This window comes from Zootoca vivipara, chromosome 1 (genome assembly GCF_965207765.1).
Source record: "Zootoca vivipara chromosome 1, rZooViv2.hap1.1, whole genome shotgun sequence".
NCBI lineage: Eukaryota > Metazoa > Chordata > Lepidosauria > Squamata > Lacertidae > Zootoca > Zootoca vivipara.
Window position 1 is genome coordinate 115,464,184 of NC_142582.1, and position 17,928 is coordinate 115,482,111.

The following is a 17,928-nucleotide window of genomic DNA, read 5'->3' on the forward strand; positions in this document are numbered from 1 at the left end:
GGGATTCCGGATTCAAGGAGGCAAATAATTCATCACTTTTGTAAATAGGCTGATTTCCTCCGCTAAGACATTAGTACAGATACAGTATGTGGGGGGAAATCCATAACCAAATGCGATATTCAGCACACAGCTGATGTGGTATTGCTCTCGGTTGCACAACCCTCTCCAACAAGTCTTGGTTTGGCCTCAGATGCCTCAACAACGATACCTTTTCCGATATTATCATTTGTGAGGAAATAGGTGGAGAGATGCTGCGGTTTTCGGATTGCTCAGCAATTCCTCCGCGTGCTAAACTATGGAGTAAGTGGCCTTCAGCAATCTCTGCGCTTCCCATCATCCTAGCAGCATTAAATGAAGCTGGTTACTAGGAAAGGGGAAAGTGCAGTAAAACGTTCAGCTGCTTTTGTGGATTTCTCCCCTCACCCCTCCAGATCAGATACTCAACTGCCAAAGGGAATAACTAAACGTTAAACCCTTTGGGAAAACGACCGTGGCTCAGCGGTAGAGCGGCCGTCTGCCTTGCGCGCTGGAAGGCCCAGGTTCAGTCCCTGGTAAAATCCCGGTCTCAATAAAAAGTCTTACCAGAAACCCAGGAAAGTTCTGCGTTTCCCCACCATTTCAAGATCAGGTTTAAAGAAGCCAGCAGCTCCTTTATCCCCTCTGCTCTCTTCCTTTCTCGTTTTAATTGAAGGCAGAGATCCTAAGTAAACTTTCTTGGAAATAAAGTCCCATTATTGCAATCGACGGGACGCACTCCCGCGAGTCCCGCGGACAGAAAAAGAGGGGTGCGGTTTCGGAGTTTTGCCACTTCCTATCATTAATCGGATCAAGCAAGCAAGCCCAGATCTCTTTTCAGTTTTACAGCCCGGTCAAGTTAAAGGTTATTATTGTGTTCCACTGGCAGAATAAAATGTTTAAAGTCGGACAACTTTCGTTGAACTTGACTGCCGTTTGCCTGTGATTAATGTCCTCTGCGAGCCTGGATTACTCTGCGAAAGCGGCCGTCCTAGGCACGTCTAAGGGAACAAATCCTTACGTACTGAGTGGGGTTTTCGTTTGAAGATCCCAGCGGATCCCAGCGCGCACCTTTGCTCGGGAGTTAAGTCCCAGAAATTCGAGGGGGCTTACTGGCAAGGAAGTGTGTGTTGTTCTGTACGCGTTTGCAGCCTTGCAACTTCTCTCTTCTAAGCGCATAAAGCCAGCATCTCTTACCCAGAGTTGGGAATCAATAACCAATAGCGTAGCTTTATGTCTCCGGCTCTCCGTTCTCCCCACCCCGCCTTCTTCCTAACCCAGCCAGCCAAAACAATGGAAACCGAACACACACAAAAGAGCAGCAGACTAAACAAGACAGTGCCCCCACCCCACCCCTGCCTGTGATTCTTCGGAGCCGGGTCTGTCAGAGAAACCCAAACAAAGCAAGCGACCCCAAACACCCTCCTGTGCAACACCTCCGCAAGACGCTTTATTTAAAAGGGATCGCTCCCAGGGTCGTCATGTGTGCATTATATACAGATAGATATATTTATATATTTATACAGTCCTCCTTTCCTTTCCCTCCTCCTGCATAGGCAGAGTCTGTGCAAGAATTCTTAAGCATCTTCCTTCTCGGTGCAAGTTGTGCAGGCAAGGTATGTCCATTCCGCCGGCCCAGCAAATTTATCCTCGGGGTGGGTGGAGGGAAAGGTATCAGCTGTCGGAGTCCAAATCGCTTTTGCTTTCTTCTTGTCTCTTCTCTGGGGATGTTTTGGAAGCTTTATTCCATTTCTGGGCATTTTCTGACTCCTCCGAAGAAGACCTCTTTTGCCTTCTCCATTTAGCCCGGCGGTTCTTGAACCAAACCTGCCATTCGAGGAAGTGAAGGAGGGGAGGGGGAGGTGTCAATAATTGCAACAACACTGTTGGCACCGCGTCTTTCAGTTCTGCGCGGCTGCAGCAGCATGGAGCGGCGACGCTGCACGTGCGATCCAGCCGTGACGGATCAAAAGCCACAGAAGCGGCAATGCTATACCTACTTCCCTGGGAACTCAATGAGACTTTTGAATAGGCATGTACAGTATAGGACTGCACTGGGATCGAGTTCTCCTATCACTAGATGCCACGCCATCTCAAACGTAGTGCTTCCTCTGGTGGAATAGGTTCACACATCCAGGTGACGTAAACATGCATGTGTGAACAGACTACCGTCTGAACAAGATGCTGTGCAGCCTAGCGCTTCAACACAGAGCCGCGAACTAAGAGACGGGTTTTGCATTTCGCTGCGCGTATGCGCAAAAGGTAGAATCTAACTGTTAACATCATTCCCCCGCGCAAGCTCAACTCCCGGTTGAGCTACTTCGGCGACGGCTGCAGTTGCTTCCGCGCACCTGGGAAGTGTTATGCCTTACACAGGATCGCAGTGCAACCGGGGTTATTTTCAAGCCAACACTGCAGGACTGACAGCGTAAGGAAGGGGATTGTTACCAATAGTTTATCCAAATAGCGCTGCTGGTTATCCTACTGTTCCTAGAATCTTAGGGCCAAGGGTATGTCAAAAGTTGTGCAAATTACAGGTTTGATATGTCCTGTCTAAAGTGCTTAGCTCCTGCAAGAAAATACATTTGACCAGCAGGGCGAGTCCCATCCTAAAACCTGGGAAGCGAACGCTTAAGAAGCGGGGCATTTTGCATCGCAGCTACAGAGGCAAGTTGGAACTTGGATGGCCTTGTCTAGCTCTGTATCCCCACCCCCTTCTCTCTCCTTTACCTGGCACAGGATGTCCCGGGCCAGGATCGGACGCAGCTGCCCGTCTCCCCGCATTCAAAGGGACTTGCTTCCACCAAATGCGTGTAGGATCGGCGTGCCGACGCCTCCCAGGATCGCCTAGTACTGCTTTACTCTGGGCCTACTGCACTGTCGGACTCTATAAATAAGTGCAGTTGTTGTGAGCAAGTACTTCGGTTGTCATTAGACAGGAGAACCTAGTCTACAGTCCAATGAACACAGAAGTCACCGGCCAAACCGAAGTCCCAAAGTATTAAGAGGGGGACTCGGTGCCTCTTAAAACTAAACGAGGTGAAGGGAGGCTGCAAATCTTCACCACACTGACCAAGGAATAAGTTCCATTAAACTCACTGCTTTAGGATTAAACTCTCAAAGTTGTGGATCGCCGGGCAAATAGGATTGAGCCCATCTGAGTATGCAAAGTGCCCGTCCAAGTTGGGAATCTGCGGAACTGAAGCTGCGATCCAGGGACCCGCTGAATTGTTGATCCCATTGACTAAAACGCGTCCCCAACGCACGCACTTAAAATTACGTTTCATTTAAATCAGTGGCGTTCACTTGAGGGTAAACAGTGCAGGATTGGGGCCGAATGGCAGTGGTAAGGAGAGTTACAGAGTAATCCTATACATGTCTACTCAAAAGTAAGCACCACAGAGCTCAACGGAGCTTACTCCCAGGTAAGCTAGGTACGGAATTGCAGCACTACTCAGTCTTCTGAGTAACTGCTACTGCTGAGTAATCATTACATATTATTCCTCACCAAGGACGTCCCAGGCACTGCATCAAATACAGGAGCGAGTTTGCAGTTGGTTTAAGATGCAAACTTTCTCCCTCCTTTGTAAATCTACGGATTGCTTCTCTCCCACCCACCCACCCCCACCATTCACTCGCCCTCCCCTTGGATGGCATAAGGAAGAAACTGCAGCCTCAAACGGCCCCGGATCTCCCTCCGCCCCGCATTTTGCAATGAAGTCCAGAAGCATTACCTCCACTTTCTCCTCCCGCAAATGGACCCTTCTGGCCAGCTGTTCCCTGGTGCCCACATCTGGGTATTTGGTTTCCTGGAAGAGGTTTTCCAGAGCCTCCAGCTGTTCGTCCGTGAAGATGGTGCGGTGCCTCCTTTTCCGACGGCAGTGCAGCTGGTTCAGCAGCTGCAGCTCAGTCCGGGACAAGGTGCCCACGTTCATGTACGGCAGCATCTGATGGGGCACTGGAGACATCAGGACGGACCCGGTCCCTTCGTAGCCTAGAGAGAAAGGGAGAGGGGCGAAAGGACGTGAGATGGCACCGTCTGAGTTGGATTCGGAGCCCACGAAAAAGCACGGCCTGCCAACTCCTGGAGTTACCATCCAGGGGCAAAAGGCTATGAAGAAGCTGATTAAAGGAAATAGAGCAAATTTGGAAGTTTCAGATTTGGGAATTGGCCGGCTCGCCCATTCTAAACACCGGGTTGTGAAAACTCCCACTAACTTTTGCAGGGATGCGGAGTCTGGGCTTGGGGCTGCAGCGCACGCCCATCCCGTTTACTCCAGATTTGCCCTGGAAGACGGAAGTAAGTCTCGTGCACACATGGAGAAAATGCTGATTGCCACCTCCACCCGTGACCCTCTCCAAAATGATAAACACAGATAGACGTGGAAATACGTCCCAGTTTCACCCTCCACTTTAGTGGCGTTTTACTCTCCACTTCAGTTCAGTGGAGTTTACGCATTAGGGGGCATGTATTAAGCTCACCAGCTAGGGACGCTTAAGCGGGTCAGAAAGTAGGGTCCAAGCCTCTCAACGATGAAGCAATAAATCCCCGCTGAATTCACCAAGGAGCCCAAATAACCAGCCCACAACTGGGATCACGTTAAAGTGCGGGGATTTTTTACCAGCCCATCAATATATGCCCCCACCTAACTCATTGGAGGGAAGTTGGGGTACAACTGTAATCGCCATTGCCATCCAGACAAAATCAGCTAAAACTGAACAGGATTAATAACCGAACTGAACTGTGCCCCTGGCCCTCACATATTTGGGGGGGGGCGTTCAATTAATAAACTATCTCATTGCCTTCAACCAGGTGAGCAGCCTGGTTCTCAGTGGAAGTCCCACTAAATTTAATGACATTTAACTTTGTCCTAAATAAATGTGTTGGGGATTGCATTTTGAATCAGGTTCACACACACACACACACACAAACCCCACACATTTTAAATGGGTGTGCCTCGGATTTGTTCATTGGTTGACTTCAAAAATCAGGTTTGCCAGATTTGTTTATTTTATCATGGAGTGATTTACATCTCGATCTCAGATAGATTTTCTTGGAAGTTTTATTTAATTCAGTGGGACTAAAAAAATAAACTTATTTTAAAAATTGTTAGGACTGGAAAGTTGAAAGTAAATTAAGGAGAGCCTCGGAAGTTTACACTCCAATCCTAAACACGTTTGCAGCACTTGTTTACAGTATTTAGAAGCAAGGCCGACTTACTTTAAGTGGATTGACGGCCACATAAATACGCTTTAGGACAGCAGCTTCACTCGGAAGTCAATCTAAATACTCCCAGGAATGTTGCAAGTTGTAAGGATTCCAAACCTGGGTTTCTAAGCGGGTCGTCAGAGCGGGAAGCGAAGGGACGGGGAAACGCCGCTTCAGAGAACTGCACCCAACCAGCTCAACTCTCAACACAAACCGACTTCGATCACAAGCCGTCTTGGTTCGAATATGGAACGTCACTTCCAGCCAATGCGAAGGAATCTATCGCCGATTCGCAGCATTCTCTCACGCCGCGGAGTGACCAGGCAACAGAATCTCGGACGGGACTAGCTGTGCCTTACAGAAGCAGCCTTAATGCACGGGGGTCACCAGCAGCAAACTGAGCTCTCCACTTCCCACACCATTGCAAATTATCCCCATTGTAACTGAACGGGCTATTCTTCATTCCCACGAACGAAAGTCCACAGGGGACCGTTCTCGCCAACGCGCAGAGGAGCGGCGGCGGCGGAGCCTCGTCCTGTAAATGACGGCCATTTCTCAATCATTATCCAAGCCAAAGGGAAAGGCTGGAAGCGCCGGGAGGGGCGCGCGTAAAGATAAGCGCAAAAAGTACTAGGGTGGTGGTTATGGTTAACTTTGACGATCTATTTCATATTCCCTCCTCATCCCTCTGGGTTGAAAGTGAATAGGGCAGTTACTACTGGGAGGGTTATTATTATAATATTATTAGCATTATTGTTGTCTTACCTGTTGCCGGGACGCAGGAGCACTGCTGCGCGCCCAGGGGCTGCATCGCGCCGCAGCAAGGCGGCCCCACGGCGGACGCCTGGACGTGCAGCTGCCCGTAGTAATAGTTGCCATAGCCTCCCAGTCGAGATCCGCCCAACGCGGGCAAGTTGGAGGCCGGGGCCACCGCCCGCGAGTAATATCCGCCGTAGTCTCCGCCCGCGGCGGCGGCCGAGGCGTACAGCGAGTCCCCGCCGTGTAGGCTGGTCGAGAAAACCACCGACGGCGCGCTCGACTGAGGCGCCGCTTGCTGCTGCTGCTGCTGTTGCTGCTGGAGCAGCCCCGAGTCCTTGCAGCGGGGTCTGGCCGCCAGGATGTTGTCGATGCTGAACATGCCCGCAGGCATAGCCCCCAAAGCGCGCGGCTCGGAGGGAGGGCGGGGGCCAACGGAGCCAAGGAGAAGCTCCGCTCAGCAAGGCGGCGGCGGAGGGGGAGCGGACCGGAGCGTGCGCGGCGGCGGAGCCGAGGAAAAACACGGACTGAGGTTTCCCCAGGCTCGGGGCGCCAGGCTTATTTGGGGGAGGGGAGGGAGAGGGGGGCCTGCCCGCGAGCGCTTTCTTTATTGAAAGCAAGCGAGCCAGGAGAGGCCCTTCCTGGTCACTTTGCGCGCTTCTCCTCCTCCTCTTTTTCCTCCTCCTCCTCCTCCTCCTCCTCCTCCTCTCCACTCCCCCTTTCCTCTCCTCTGGTCCGTTTCCTGCTCAGATCTCAACTGCAGGGGAGTCTCTACTCCAACCCGACCCTCTTTCCTTTTTTATACCCCGGCGACGTCATCCTGGATTTAGTCCCTGATTATAGATCAGATCACAAATAAAACCAGATTTCTCTCTCTCTTCGCCCCCCCCCTTTCCATCTTTACTTTGGTCAGTAGAGATGGTGACGGTGGGGAGGAGGGAAAGTGGAGGGGTGGGGCTGGTGGGCGCGTCTGGGGGTGGAGGGAAAGGGAGAGAGACGGGTCTCGGTGCATTAAGAATTAACGAAATTAACGTAATCCTTTCCATTAGCGGATCTCTCTTTTTTTTTCCTTCTCCACCTCTCGCCTCTTCCCAGCTCTCGGCGAGCTCCCTCCTCGCACCCCCTCCCCCCGCGATTTAGGGTTGATCTCTCGCTGTTTGCTGCCCTCCCTCGCTAATTGTTGCCCGGGTTAATCTGGTTAATGTTATTGCGGAGAATCGCCTAACCCCAGCTCCCGGCCGGCTCTGAAGGTGCACCGCTTATTTTTCTGCTCAGAGGCTGTTTGCTAATTCATCAGCTTCTGTCGCGATCCGAAAGGGCGACTTCCCTGAAGTCCATAAATGAGCTTAGGATCGGGATTAGAGGTTCCCGAGTTCTTGCAAGAAATGCGTGCGAGGGGGGGGAGGGGCAGGAAGAGTGAAAGTGGGGAAACAAGGTTTATAATGTTCATCTTTAGTCCATTACAGCCCCTCCCCGATCGGCTTCGTCTTTACTCGACGGTAAACCCCTTGCTTCAAAGAGCGTAGCGTTTCCTTCCCTTTAGCCATTCTGGTCACTGATACATACGTGTTGCAAATGGTGTGTTCCTTTATCCCATTTTTCCTGTTGTCCCCCCCCCCCAGCTGAACCCCCCCCATCCCTCCCCTGAACCCGAACATACATATTCGAAATTATGTTCCGCTGAACTTCCTAACTAGCAAACTCACTCTTATTTCGTGAACGATTTGGTGCTCAGTCTGTTGCCGTCTATGGCGACATGGTTATAGGCGTGAAGGATGGCGCGGACGGAACGAAAGGCCCATATGGCCAACCTCTGCAGGTTTACTCAGAAGCAAGCCCCGATGAGTCCAGCGATCCTTAGCCTCGAGCCGGCCAGTGTCCATAGGACTGCGGTCGGAAAGGGACCTCCCGAAATAAAAGCCCGCTGCGATCAGGTTAAGTCAAGACCCGGCCACTGCGCATTTGTCGCGCGGGTTTCTGCGGGGGCGCGTTTGAGTAAGCAATGTGCAAGAGCAGCAAGACGACACCCATTGATTACTTTTTTAAAAAAGTAGTTGCAGGAGAGGTGTAGAAATTAATATGGTGCTTTTGCACCTTCAGAAGGGACTTATTGGGGAATATTTTCAAATGTGGTTTTCGACAAACATGTGAAAAAGGAGGGTCTATTAGGGTACCATCTCAAAAAATATCATCTTTTTCAGTCCTCCAACTAGTGTGTGTGTATGTATGTATGTATGTATGTATGTATGTATGTATGTATGTATGTATGTATGTATGTATGTATTGGCGCTGATGTGGTTCTTTATATTTCGCATGTCCCTTCTGGTGAAGGGGTGGGCCGGCTAAGTCCTTTAAAAACTCTTGTTGATTAAGACGCGACCGTCTCTCCTGGTAGCCGGGTCCTTGTGATTTGCAAAACCCTTGGTCTGTCACGATTGTTTCCAGCGATCTGCAGGAGGTGAACTGAATCAGATTAGAATATTTACCCCATCAGCCCTGCATCAATGAAGGTAGGAAATTGTCTGCGCGAAACAAAACTAAGCCATTAGGGGCTGTTTACAAGGAGCAAATGATTATTATTTTTCTTCTTTAAAAAAACTGAACAAAAGAATTCCTTTCTCTCAAGGCTTGCATAGGAAATGTGACATCGAAGCCGTCTTTATCCTCTCTTAGTCTAAGCAAACCTCACGTCGCAGTAAAAAGGAGACACACGCACACACAACCATATGTATATTTCTCCTTACAGTATTTCCTTTTCACCTTCCTTCGTTTTCCCCGCTTCCCCAGCTCAGGTCTCACCGACAAGTAGTCTAAGAAAGCAATGTAATTTCAATCTATTTAGAGGCGCACAGGATCTGATTAAGTAAATCTAGGAAGGGGCGAAAGGGGCCCTGAATGAATGGAGCCGCTTAACTGTAAGCTCCTTGAGGGCAGAGATTTTCTCTTCAGTAAAAGTACACAGATAATATAGTTTCTAAATACAATTAATCAAAATGAGTACAGTACAAACTTATGGCATTAATGCCTGTGGCCAACATGATATATTTGAAGAAATTCGAATATGTGTGTGTTTGTGCTTATTTTTTCTTCAAACGTCTTCAAAATTTTCTGAGTAGTTCTACAGAAGTTAAGAAAATTTAAAAATCACAAATACATTTTTATTGACACTTCCCCCAGAGTTTTTCATCTTTAGATTTCCGCATGAGGTCGGTTTTACCAACTACTCCCCTGCCGCAACCCCCCACCCCACCCCGACAAGCACCTGAGTATTAAGTTTTAATGTGGAAATCACTAAATTAACATATCTATCTATCTAAACTGAACGCAGCTTCATCGATGCCGCAAAGTGATTGCATCGCTTTGATTGGCACCTCCAGACTAGTTAGCAAAAAAGAAACACAGCCCGTTTTTATTTATTTTTTAAAGTAGGGGACTAGCCTGGCAATTTCCGCGACCCAAGTCGTGCCCCCCCCCCCAATCATTCCCGGTCCGATGCTGTTCCGACGTCGACTATACAGTTCCAACGACTATAGCCCAGGCGTGCAACGTGAAACTACTCTTTAGCTGCAGTGGCGCGCGCTTTTGCTCTGGGTCTTGGGTCAGCATTTAACTTTATTAAGCATCTATGCAAGACAGAAAGGCCCAGAGGCGAGATCCTTTCAACAAAAATATGCCACAGTTTTGGAGTCTGAAAGGAGCAGGATTCTCTCTCCCCCCCCAACCCCGTGTGCCTCCTGTATATACCTACATTGTGCTTAATATGTGGCGCATCAAAAGTGGAATAAATAGAGCCACGCCGTCTTTGAAAATTAGGGAGAAGTCACTGGAAGACAGAAGATCAGATCGGATGCTCTGTTATGACTATTTTGCGACGAATGGGTCACACCTCTAGACTTTTTAACACGCAAACAAGGGAATGAGTCAGTGCTGGTCAGTTTCGCTGAGTGCCTATGGAAGGCTTTGGAGAGAGAAAGGAACATATCATTTTCACTAATCCAATGGGACGGGAGAGTTGGCTATTGCAAAAGCAGAGCTCTGCGGAGGTTCATTTGTAGGCTGGTCGTGTTTATATAATTAGCAATACTCCCCCCCCCTTAATTTATTCCTCTCCCCATTGGAAAATTGCTCCTCGGGACACAAGAGCTATTTAATGAGAAAATATGTGGCGAGTCAACAGCACAGATATTTGGATACAAAGCAGTCCTTCGTGAAACAAGCAGCCAGGTGAGGTGTGCAGTACTTGATTCATGCACAAACCTCCAAGCAACTGACGAGATATAGGTCGGAAGCACCAGATAGCGGATCGGAGTGCTGTACATATCAAAAGGGAGTCCAATCCGGTTTAAAATTCTGTGGTTACCTGAGCTCAAAAGGGCTATCGGCTCCATCCCTAGGAAATCCAACGGTTTTCCACGGCTCTGCTTACTTTCAAGTAAACGACTTTAGAATCCAAATAAATATGCCTAATACTGCAAGCATTCTTGGATGTAAATTTCACGGAATTCAGTTCTGTGAGACTTACACTCCGATAAATTGGGGAGTGGTGGTGGGGCATATAATTATTATTTTTTCTTTTTGTTTCTGAATCGGAAACTTTATTGGTTTTAAATGTTATGGCCCCATCAGAGTTTAGAGATAGGGCTGTGTGTTAACACCTCAATCTTAACGACACTTCCTGGGAAATAAATCCCATTGAAATCAGAAATTGCGTCTTAGGATTTATTTATTTTTTAATTCCCCTGCTAAATTGGTTAGCTGCAATTTAAGCCTTTTGAAATCAGTGAGACTTATTTCTGTTTAGGTTTTGATTTTCGACTATTACGAATCATTATCATCATCATCAACAACTTTATTTTGCATCCACGCACCAATAACTGTGCGCGCTCAATGCTTTTCATATTGTTCAAGAATCATAACCCAACTCGCCTCGCGCACATCATGCAGACAGACATGTTGGGACAGGTATATTCCCTTTTGTAGGTAATTCCTGCAAGCTTACTCCGGATCGTGGTCCATCCAGATGAAGCACTACCTGTCTGGCTCATAGCTGCCAAGTTTTCCCTTTTCTTGCGAGGAAGCCTATTCAGCATAAGGGAAAATCCCTTAAAAAAAGGGATAACTTGGCAGCTATGGTCTGGCTCCACCACCACCCCTGGTTGGACTTTGGTGAATTTCTGGTTTCCCTTTCCTCGATCTCCCCCTTATTCACTTTCGCCTTGCCTCCCCTCCCCATCCCAGTTCTACATTCCGTATTGAACAAACAATCACTTGTCACTCATTGGAAGAGGATGACATTGGAATAACAAATGAAAGCGCAGCAAATTTCGCGCGACTGGCGCGTTGCTGGCGAGCGGGTGGGGGGCTTGTTAGTTCCCGGAGCCAGAGTCACAGCGTGGGCTGAAAGATGCGTGGAAAGAGGGAGCTCGGCAAGGGCAGGAGGAGCTGTTAGAGGAGGAATCAAGTAAACACGGCGGTGATTTTCAATATTATTACCCAAACACGATTTCCCACGAACCAATCACGACGCATGAGTCTATGGAAATGTGGTTTGCGGAAAAGATGGTCACTCTGAACCAACATTTCATAGGAAGGAACGGGAATACTTCTAGTTCAATGTAAGCAGCGTCCTTTTACAGCGTTATTCGGCGCTTTTATTTGCATGGGGTTTGCAAAATAAAGAGAAAAGGGACTCTCTCCCTCTCTCCAGATTTTCTTGCTACTCAATCTCCCACCCCCTCGAGAGATCCCCCATTTGTCCAGCGCTCTAGACAATGAACCCAAATACTAGACAAAGGAACAGCGCATTCCCGAAGCATTCGGCTCCGCAGGATGATCAATAAGGGACTGTGCAGAATTTTTTTTCATCCCGCAAGGAATTTTTCATCGCTTGGAAGGCGCTGAAGGCGCTTACCATCTCATTTTTTTAATAAAGAGAAAAGGGTAGTAGTATGTTCAGAGGTATGCGCTGCGACGCCGAGGTAAGATAGCCCACAATTTCTCTAAGCAGCCAAACAATTTCATTCCGGAATGAATGCCGAGCATATTCGGTGTCCAAGTTTTGCGCATTCCTCAAACTTAAATCCCCGCGTCCGCCCCGGATTTTTATCCTTGACTATGCCATCACCCGCACAATTCCAAACACCGAGAGGACGAGATTGCCAGCGCAATCCGAGGGGTGTCTACTCAGAAGTAAGCCCCGTGGAGAGTTCAATGGAACTTGGGTCGTATCCGCGCCAGACCTTATAGGAATCAGGGCCATCGCGCGTAATAGCAGCACACGCAGACGGGAAATGGGGTAAAGGGGAGCAAAGAGTTTAGATGCTTAATGCATGTCATAACTTTGGGCATGTTCCCTTCCGAAAGATTATAACAAAACCAGAAACTCTGCGACCTTTACTTCGAAGTCACCCGCTGAAGGAACCCATTATGTAAATAGAAGGATAACTGAAGGTTTTTTAATCCCCCTCTAAAGCGGATTACTGGGAGCGATCTGAGTCCTACCTGGTGCGGATCGGGATCCACAAGCAGATAAGGGCCCCAGATTTGGTGTAAACCCATCAGATCGATTTACATCCTGCTTAAAGGCCGGACTTTGACAACGGGCTCGTGGAAGCGTCTGTCTTGTCACGGTGGATTCAGTTCGACGTCAGAGTCGTTCTGAATTCACACCCGTGCGCGCCCGAGAAGTCTACCTCAAGCACACTGACTGGCTAGCTAAATCCACACAAAACGCAAAAACAATAAACAAAAAAAAACACCCAGCGTGTCGAAGGAGTTTTGGAATAAATCTGATTTTTAAAAAAATGGCATAAGCTTAACCGAGTCGTGGGTCCACGTCGGAGGCAGTATGCTGTTGAATAACACTTGCCGGGAATCACAGGAGGGGAGCGTGCTCTTGCGCTCAGGTTCTGCTTTTGGGCTTTCCATAGTAGGCAGAGAATTATAGAATCATAGCCTCATGGAGTTGGATGGAACCACGAGGGTCAACTAGTCCAACCCCCTGCAATGCAGGAATATTTTCCCCGAAGTGGGGCTCGAACTCACAATCCTGGGGTTAAGAATCTCATACTCTACTGACTGAGCTATCCCAGCATCATCTGGTTGGTTACTAGAGCACAGGGTGTTAGACTACATGGGTCTTTGGCTTGGCCCAGCTCTTCTTACCTACTTATAGTAACCCAGACACTGATGCTTAGAAAAGACCCCGATTGATTTCACTAGAACTGGTTTCCAATGAATTGTCCCTAAAGACAGCATTTAAAACCGGCTGAGGTTCAAATACTCTGGATTAACTGGTAGTCTCCTCTGGTGCACAGTTTGGGGTCAGGAGGCTGTGCAGGATGCTGCCATTGACTGGTTTCGGTTCTCAGATTAAATAATAATAATTGTTTATTTAATTTATAAACCGCCTTATACCTGGGGGTCTCAGGGTGGTTCACAGAATAAAATCAAGGTATATAAAAAACAACAACCCAACAGCTCCCCCCCCAAAAAAAACATTTTAAAAGGGCATAGGATGTAAATCAGATTGACCAAAGGAACATTTTTGCCTGGTGCCTAAAGGTGTACTGCATAATGAAGGTGCTAGGCAAACTTCCATTGGGAGAGCATTCCACAAACGGGGAGCCACTGCAGAGAAGGCCAGTTCTCGTGTTGCCACTCTCCGGACCTCTTGAGGAGGAGGTACACGAAGGAGGGCCTCAGAAGATGATCTCAGGGTCCAGGTAGGTTCATATGGAAAGAGACGGTCCTTGAGGTATTGCGGTCCTGAGCCGTTTAAGGCTTGCTATGGAGTAAACACAACACAAGTTTCATCAGGAGATCCAAGTTTTTTTAAAAAAAGGAGAGGAGGGGAATGCTACACTACAGGGGACCAGAGGTACCAGAAAGAGAATCTGAAGTGATCCAGAGGTCCAACACCTTTCTTGCTAAGGGAGGCCAAAACGTTTGGGATCTTTTTGTTTAGAAGTGGGGGGGGGAGCTTGTGGCGAGGGACAAGTAACATTCTCTAGCATTTAGAGCAACAGTGTGGTCAGCAACAAGTGGTTTTTCAGCAGGGGGCCAGTCCACTGTCCCTCAGACCTTGTGGGGGGCCTGGACTATTTTTGGGGGGGGGAATGGAATAAATTCCTATGCCCCCACAAATAACCCAGAGATGCATTTTAAATAAAAGGACACATTCTACTCATGTAAAAACATGCTGCTTCCTGGACCATCCGTGGGCTGGATTTAGAAGGCGATTGGGCCAGATCCGCCCCCCCCCGGGCCTTAGTTTGCCTACCCATGGTGTAGAGAAAGGGGGTGGAGGAGTGTTCTCCCTGCCCCATAATACTGGAACATGAGTCCACCAGCTAAAAACAGTGCAGGAAAACCAAAGTCCAAACTGTGTTGTTGTTGTTTAGTCGTTTAGTCGTGTCCGACTCTTCGTGACCCCCATGGACCATAGCACGCCAGGCACTGTAGTTAACTGTTAATGCAAGGATTCGCTGTCCCAATATGTCCCAATGGCTACTAGCTTGGCCTTGTGAAAGCACTAAAATAAATTTATAGAGGATAGGTCTAAAAGGACCTTCTTTTCAAAGGAGCCCAGGGCAGCAAACAACAAAGTGATGGAACAATACAATTAAAATATGAAATAAAAATAAAATAAAAACAGTTAACAGCATCTAAAAACATTTTATAATACAATCACAGCATCAAATGTCATAGTTGCCAGGGATGGTATATTTCAGACATCAAATGCCTAGGAAAACAGGAATGTTGATAATGAGGGAAACAGTCACATCTCACCAAGGAGGGGGAGCCATCACCGAGAAGGCCTTGTCATAGTTCAGTGCCAACCTGGCAGCACCCAGTGGCACCACCACCAACAGGGTTTCCCCTGCCAATTATACATGCTGAAATGGGTGGTACTAGGGAAGGTATGGTTTAGCTACTTGGGTCCCGAGCCATTTAGGGCTTTGTGCACTAGGACAATTGGGCCTGGTAGTTCACAGGCAGCCGATGCGGCACTTTTTTGACTGGTGGAACATGATCCCATCAGGCTGCCTCCCGCCTTCCATCAATGTAGCAGATGCATTTTGCACTAGCTGCAGCTTCTGGACCATCTGCCAGGGCAGCCCCACTTCAATGTGTAGAGCTCTACTTCAATGTGTAAAGCACATTGAAGTAGTCCAGCTTGGAAATTATGATTTATTATTATTTGTTCAAATTGCATCCAGCTTTTCCTCCCAAAGGAGCCCAGGGTGGCACTAGGGCAACCGAGGCCAGACTATTCTGGTGCAGACATGGCCATATAGGCTTCTAGATACCAAATGCTTCTGATTTCATGCTCTGTTCGTAGGGTTTCCAAAGACCTGGTCCCTAGTTTGAACAAGACGCTGTACCAGATGGACCTTTGGTCCGATCCAGCAGGCTTTCCTTATGTTCCTTAAGTGCCAACACCCGTGTGACACTATATCAGGGGTCAGTAAACTTTTTCAGCAGGGGGCCGGTCCACTGTCCCTCAGACTTTGTGGGGGCGGACGGCGGACTATATTTTGGAAAGAAAACAAAAACAAATTCCTATGCCCCACAAATAACCCAGAGACGCATTTTAAATAAAAGCACACATTCTACTCATGTAAAAACACCAGGCAGGCCCCACAAATAAGCCAGAGATGCATTTTAAATAAAAGGATACATTCTACTCATGTAAAAACATGCTGATTCCCGGCCCGTCCACGGGCCGGATTTAGAAGGCGATTGGGCTGGATCCAGTCCCTGGGCCTTAGTTTGCCTACCCATGCACTATATTGATACTTAATGAAGGGCTTATTGAAAGTTCAACGCACTTAGTGTAGAAAACATCTCAGCCACCCCGTAAGTATTATTATTGCTCCCTTTGTTTGCAGATGTTCCAGTGCAATTAACAATGCCCTCTTCTTTGATTTCTCAAAGTTCAGGAAATCTTTCCCTGTGTTCTTTCAAAAGACCCCTATTGCTGGATCCAGTCCTCCATGGGCACAGTGCCTGCATGCAGAAGGACCCCTGTGGGGCTCAAGAGAACAATGTTTTCCCCATCCCACTGGCACTCACTGCCATGATTGGGAAAGGGAGGCCCATGTGCACTTATCCAGCCTTTCTTCTCCATAGCTCAGTTGGTAGAGCATGAGTCTCATAATCTCAGTGTAATGGGTTTGAGCCCCACATTGGGCAAAAAAAATCCTGCATTGCAGAGGCTGGACTTCGGGGCGCTTGTGATGCCTTTACAATTCTATGAATCTAGGAAGATGGAGCAAGCTTGTTTTCTCCTGCTCTGGAGCGTAGGATTCGAACCAATGGCTTCAAGTTACAAGAAAGGAGATCCTGACTAAACATCAGAAAAAACTTTCTGACAGTAAGAGCTGTTTCACAGTGGAATGGTTTCCCTCGGGAGGTTGTGGACTCTCCTTCCTTGGTGGTTTTTAAGCAGAGGTTGGATGGCCATCTGTCCTGGATGCTTTAGCTGAGATTCTGGCATCGCAGGGGGTTGGAGTAGATGACCCTTGGGGTCCCTTCCAACTCTACAGTTCTATGATTCTCAGTGCCTACAATCCTCCTCGTAAAGACCTGACATACAGATTGTCTGTTAGAGCAAGAAAATGCAGCTCTGAAATGCCCTGTAGGGATCCCTCCATGTATGGGCAGGCACTGTGCCCACAGAGAACTGCTTCATAGTATGGTCAGATTTATTTCCTGAATAAACTTCTCTTGAACTGATCAGGAAAGTCAAGTCCATTTTGAAAACACACAGCAAAAGAAAAGAAAAAGGCCATTCCTCAACCCTTCCCTCGAACAATATCGGCTTCTAAAGTTTTCATTCATATAAACCTTATTAATGAAGATCTTTGCCTGAAATGTCAGGGGGGGATTTGAAATTTCAAGTAAATTATGAAGCTTGCATGTCTCTGCCAAGTCATGGGTCAAATGCATTTGTGGGAGGGGGGGTGGGACTGCTAAAAAGAGCATATGGTTTGGAATTTTTCTACAATGACTAGTGTTTAAATAAATTGCTTGTACTGCTTAACTTCATGTATAATTTTGACAGAAATTGGCCTATAGCCTTTTGATATGTAAACATTTCAGCCCTTTTATGCGGTAGAAAAAGACACTTGCTTTTTAGGATCAGCTAAAGCAGTCACCCAGTAATTCAAAAAAACTGGCACCTACCATTACAGTCTTTGCTGCATTTCAGCAAGAGAAAGAAAGAGGGAGGGAGGGAGACAAGGGGGGCATTTCAAAAAGTAATGTCCATTTGGATACAGAGATATATATGAAGGCAAATGAGGTGAGAATGTGTATTTATTCTCTGGCTGAAATGGATGAATCGCAGCACTAAAGTGCAGCCACTGTCATTTCCCCCCCTTGTGATAAAGGAAAATTAGAGTGCAGAAACACTTAACATAAAACTCTGGCTTGCGTGCTGTTGAATATATGTCTTCCGACAGATCAATCATTGGCAAAGCGTTATAAGGTGTTGGGAGGGGGGTTAGGGCCGGAAGTTATCATTTCAGCACAGATATCTATTAAAATGTCCTGGTGGGTGTATTAAATCAAATTAAAAACTGGCCATTGATAACCTTGCTGTACTTGTTTTACCTGTAAACACAGAGATTGCAAATGACTTTCCCCACTGTATTTATTTCCCAAAACTCCATTTCAAATGGGTTCGTTCCCCACCCTGTTGACGGAACGAACACTGAGCATATATGAATGAGGAAGAAGAAGACGACGACAGGAAGGTGTCTTATAACTTCATCAGTTCTTTGGTCTATCCAGTTCAGTGCCCTGACTGGTAGAGACCCTCCAGAATTTCAGATGGAAGAAATTCTAGGGATTGAACCTGGGACCGTCCGCACTCAGAACATGTGCTTTCCCCCTGAGTTATGGCGATCCACAAAGATTCCTGCATGTGAAGGCATTCCTTT

The 17,928-nt window shown here is 47.7% G+C and overlaps 1 protein-coding gene across 1 annotated transcript; it reads right to left on the reverse strand.

Moving 5' to 3' along the window:
* Window positions 1-1,442: 1,442 nt before the first annotated feature.
* On the reverse strand, window positions 1,443-6,380 carry GSC (goosecoid homeobox). Its single transcript, XM_035117386.2, has 3 exons — window positions 5,990-6,380; window positions 3,750-4,009; window positions 1,443-1,842 (listed from the first exon to the last, which is right to left on the reverse strand). Exons 1-3 carry the CDS (start codon window positions 6,372-6,374, stop codon window positions 1,690-1,692), a joined length of 798 nt encoding a protein of 265 aa, XP_034973277.1. The 5' UTR covers window positions 6,375-6,380; the 3' UTR covers window positions 1,443-1,689.
* Between the last annotated feature and the right edge of the window lie 11,548 nt (window positions 6,381-17,928).

Bases quoted from the DNA above. Each gene is read 5' to 3' on its own strand.
- GSC (XM_035117386.2), bottom strand. From the start codon at position 6,374: ATGCCTGCGGGCATGTTCAGCATCGACAACATCCTGGCGGCCAGACCC. The intron at 4,010-5,989 runs GTAAGACAACAA...CTTTCTCTCTAG, and splicing joins CTCCTGCGTCCCGGCAACAG to GCTACGAAGGGACCGGGTCC. The intron at 1,843-3,749 runs GTAATGCTTCTG...CTCGAATGGCAG, and splicing joins TGCGGGAGGAGAAAGTGGAG to GTTTGGTTCAAGAACCGCCG.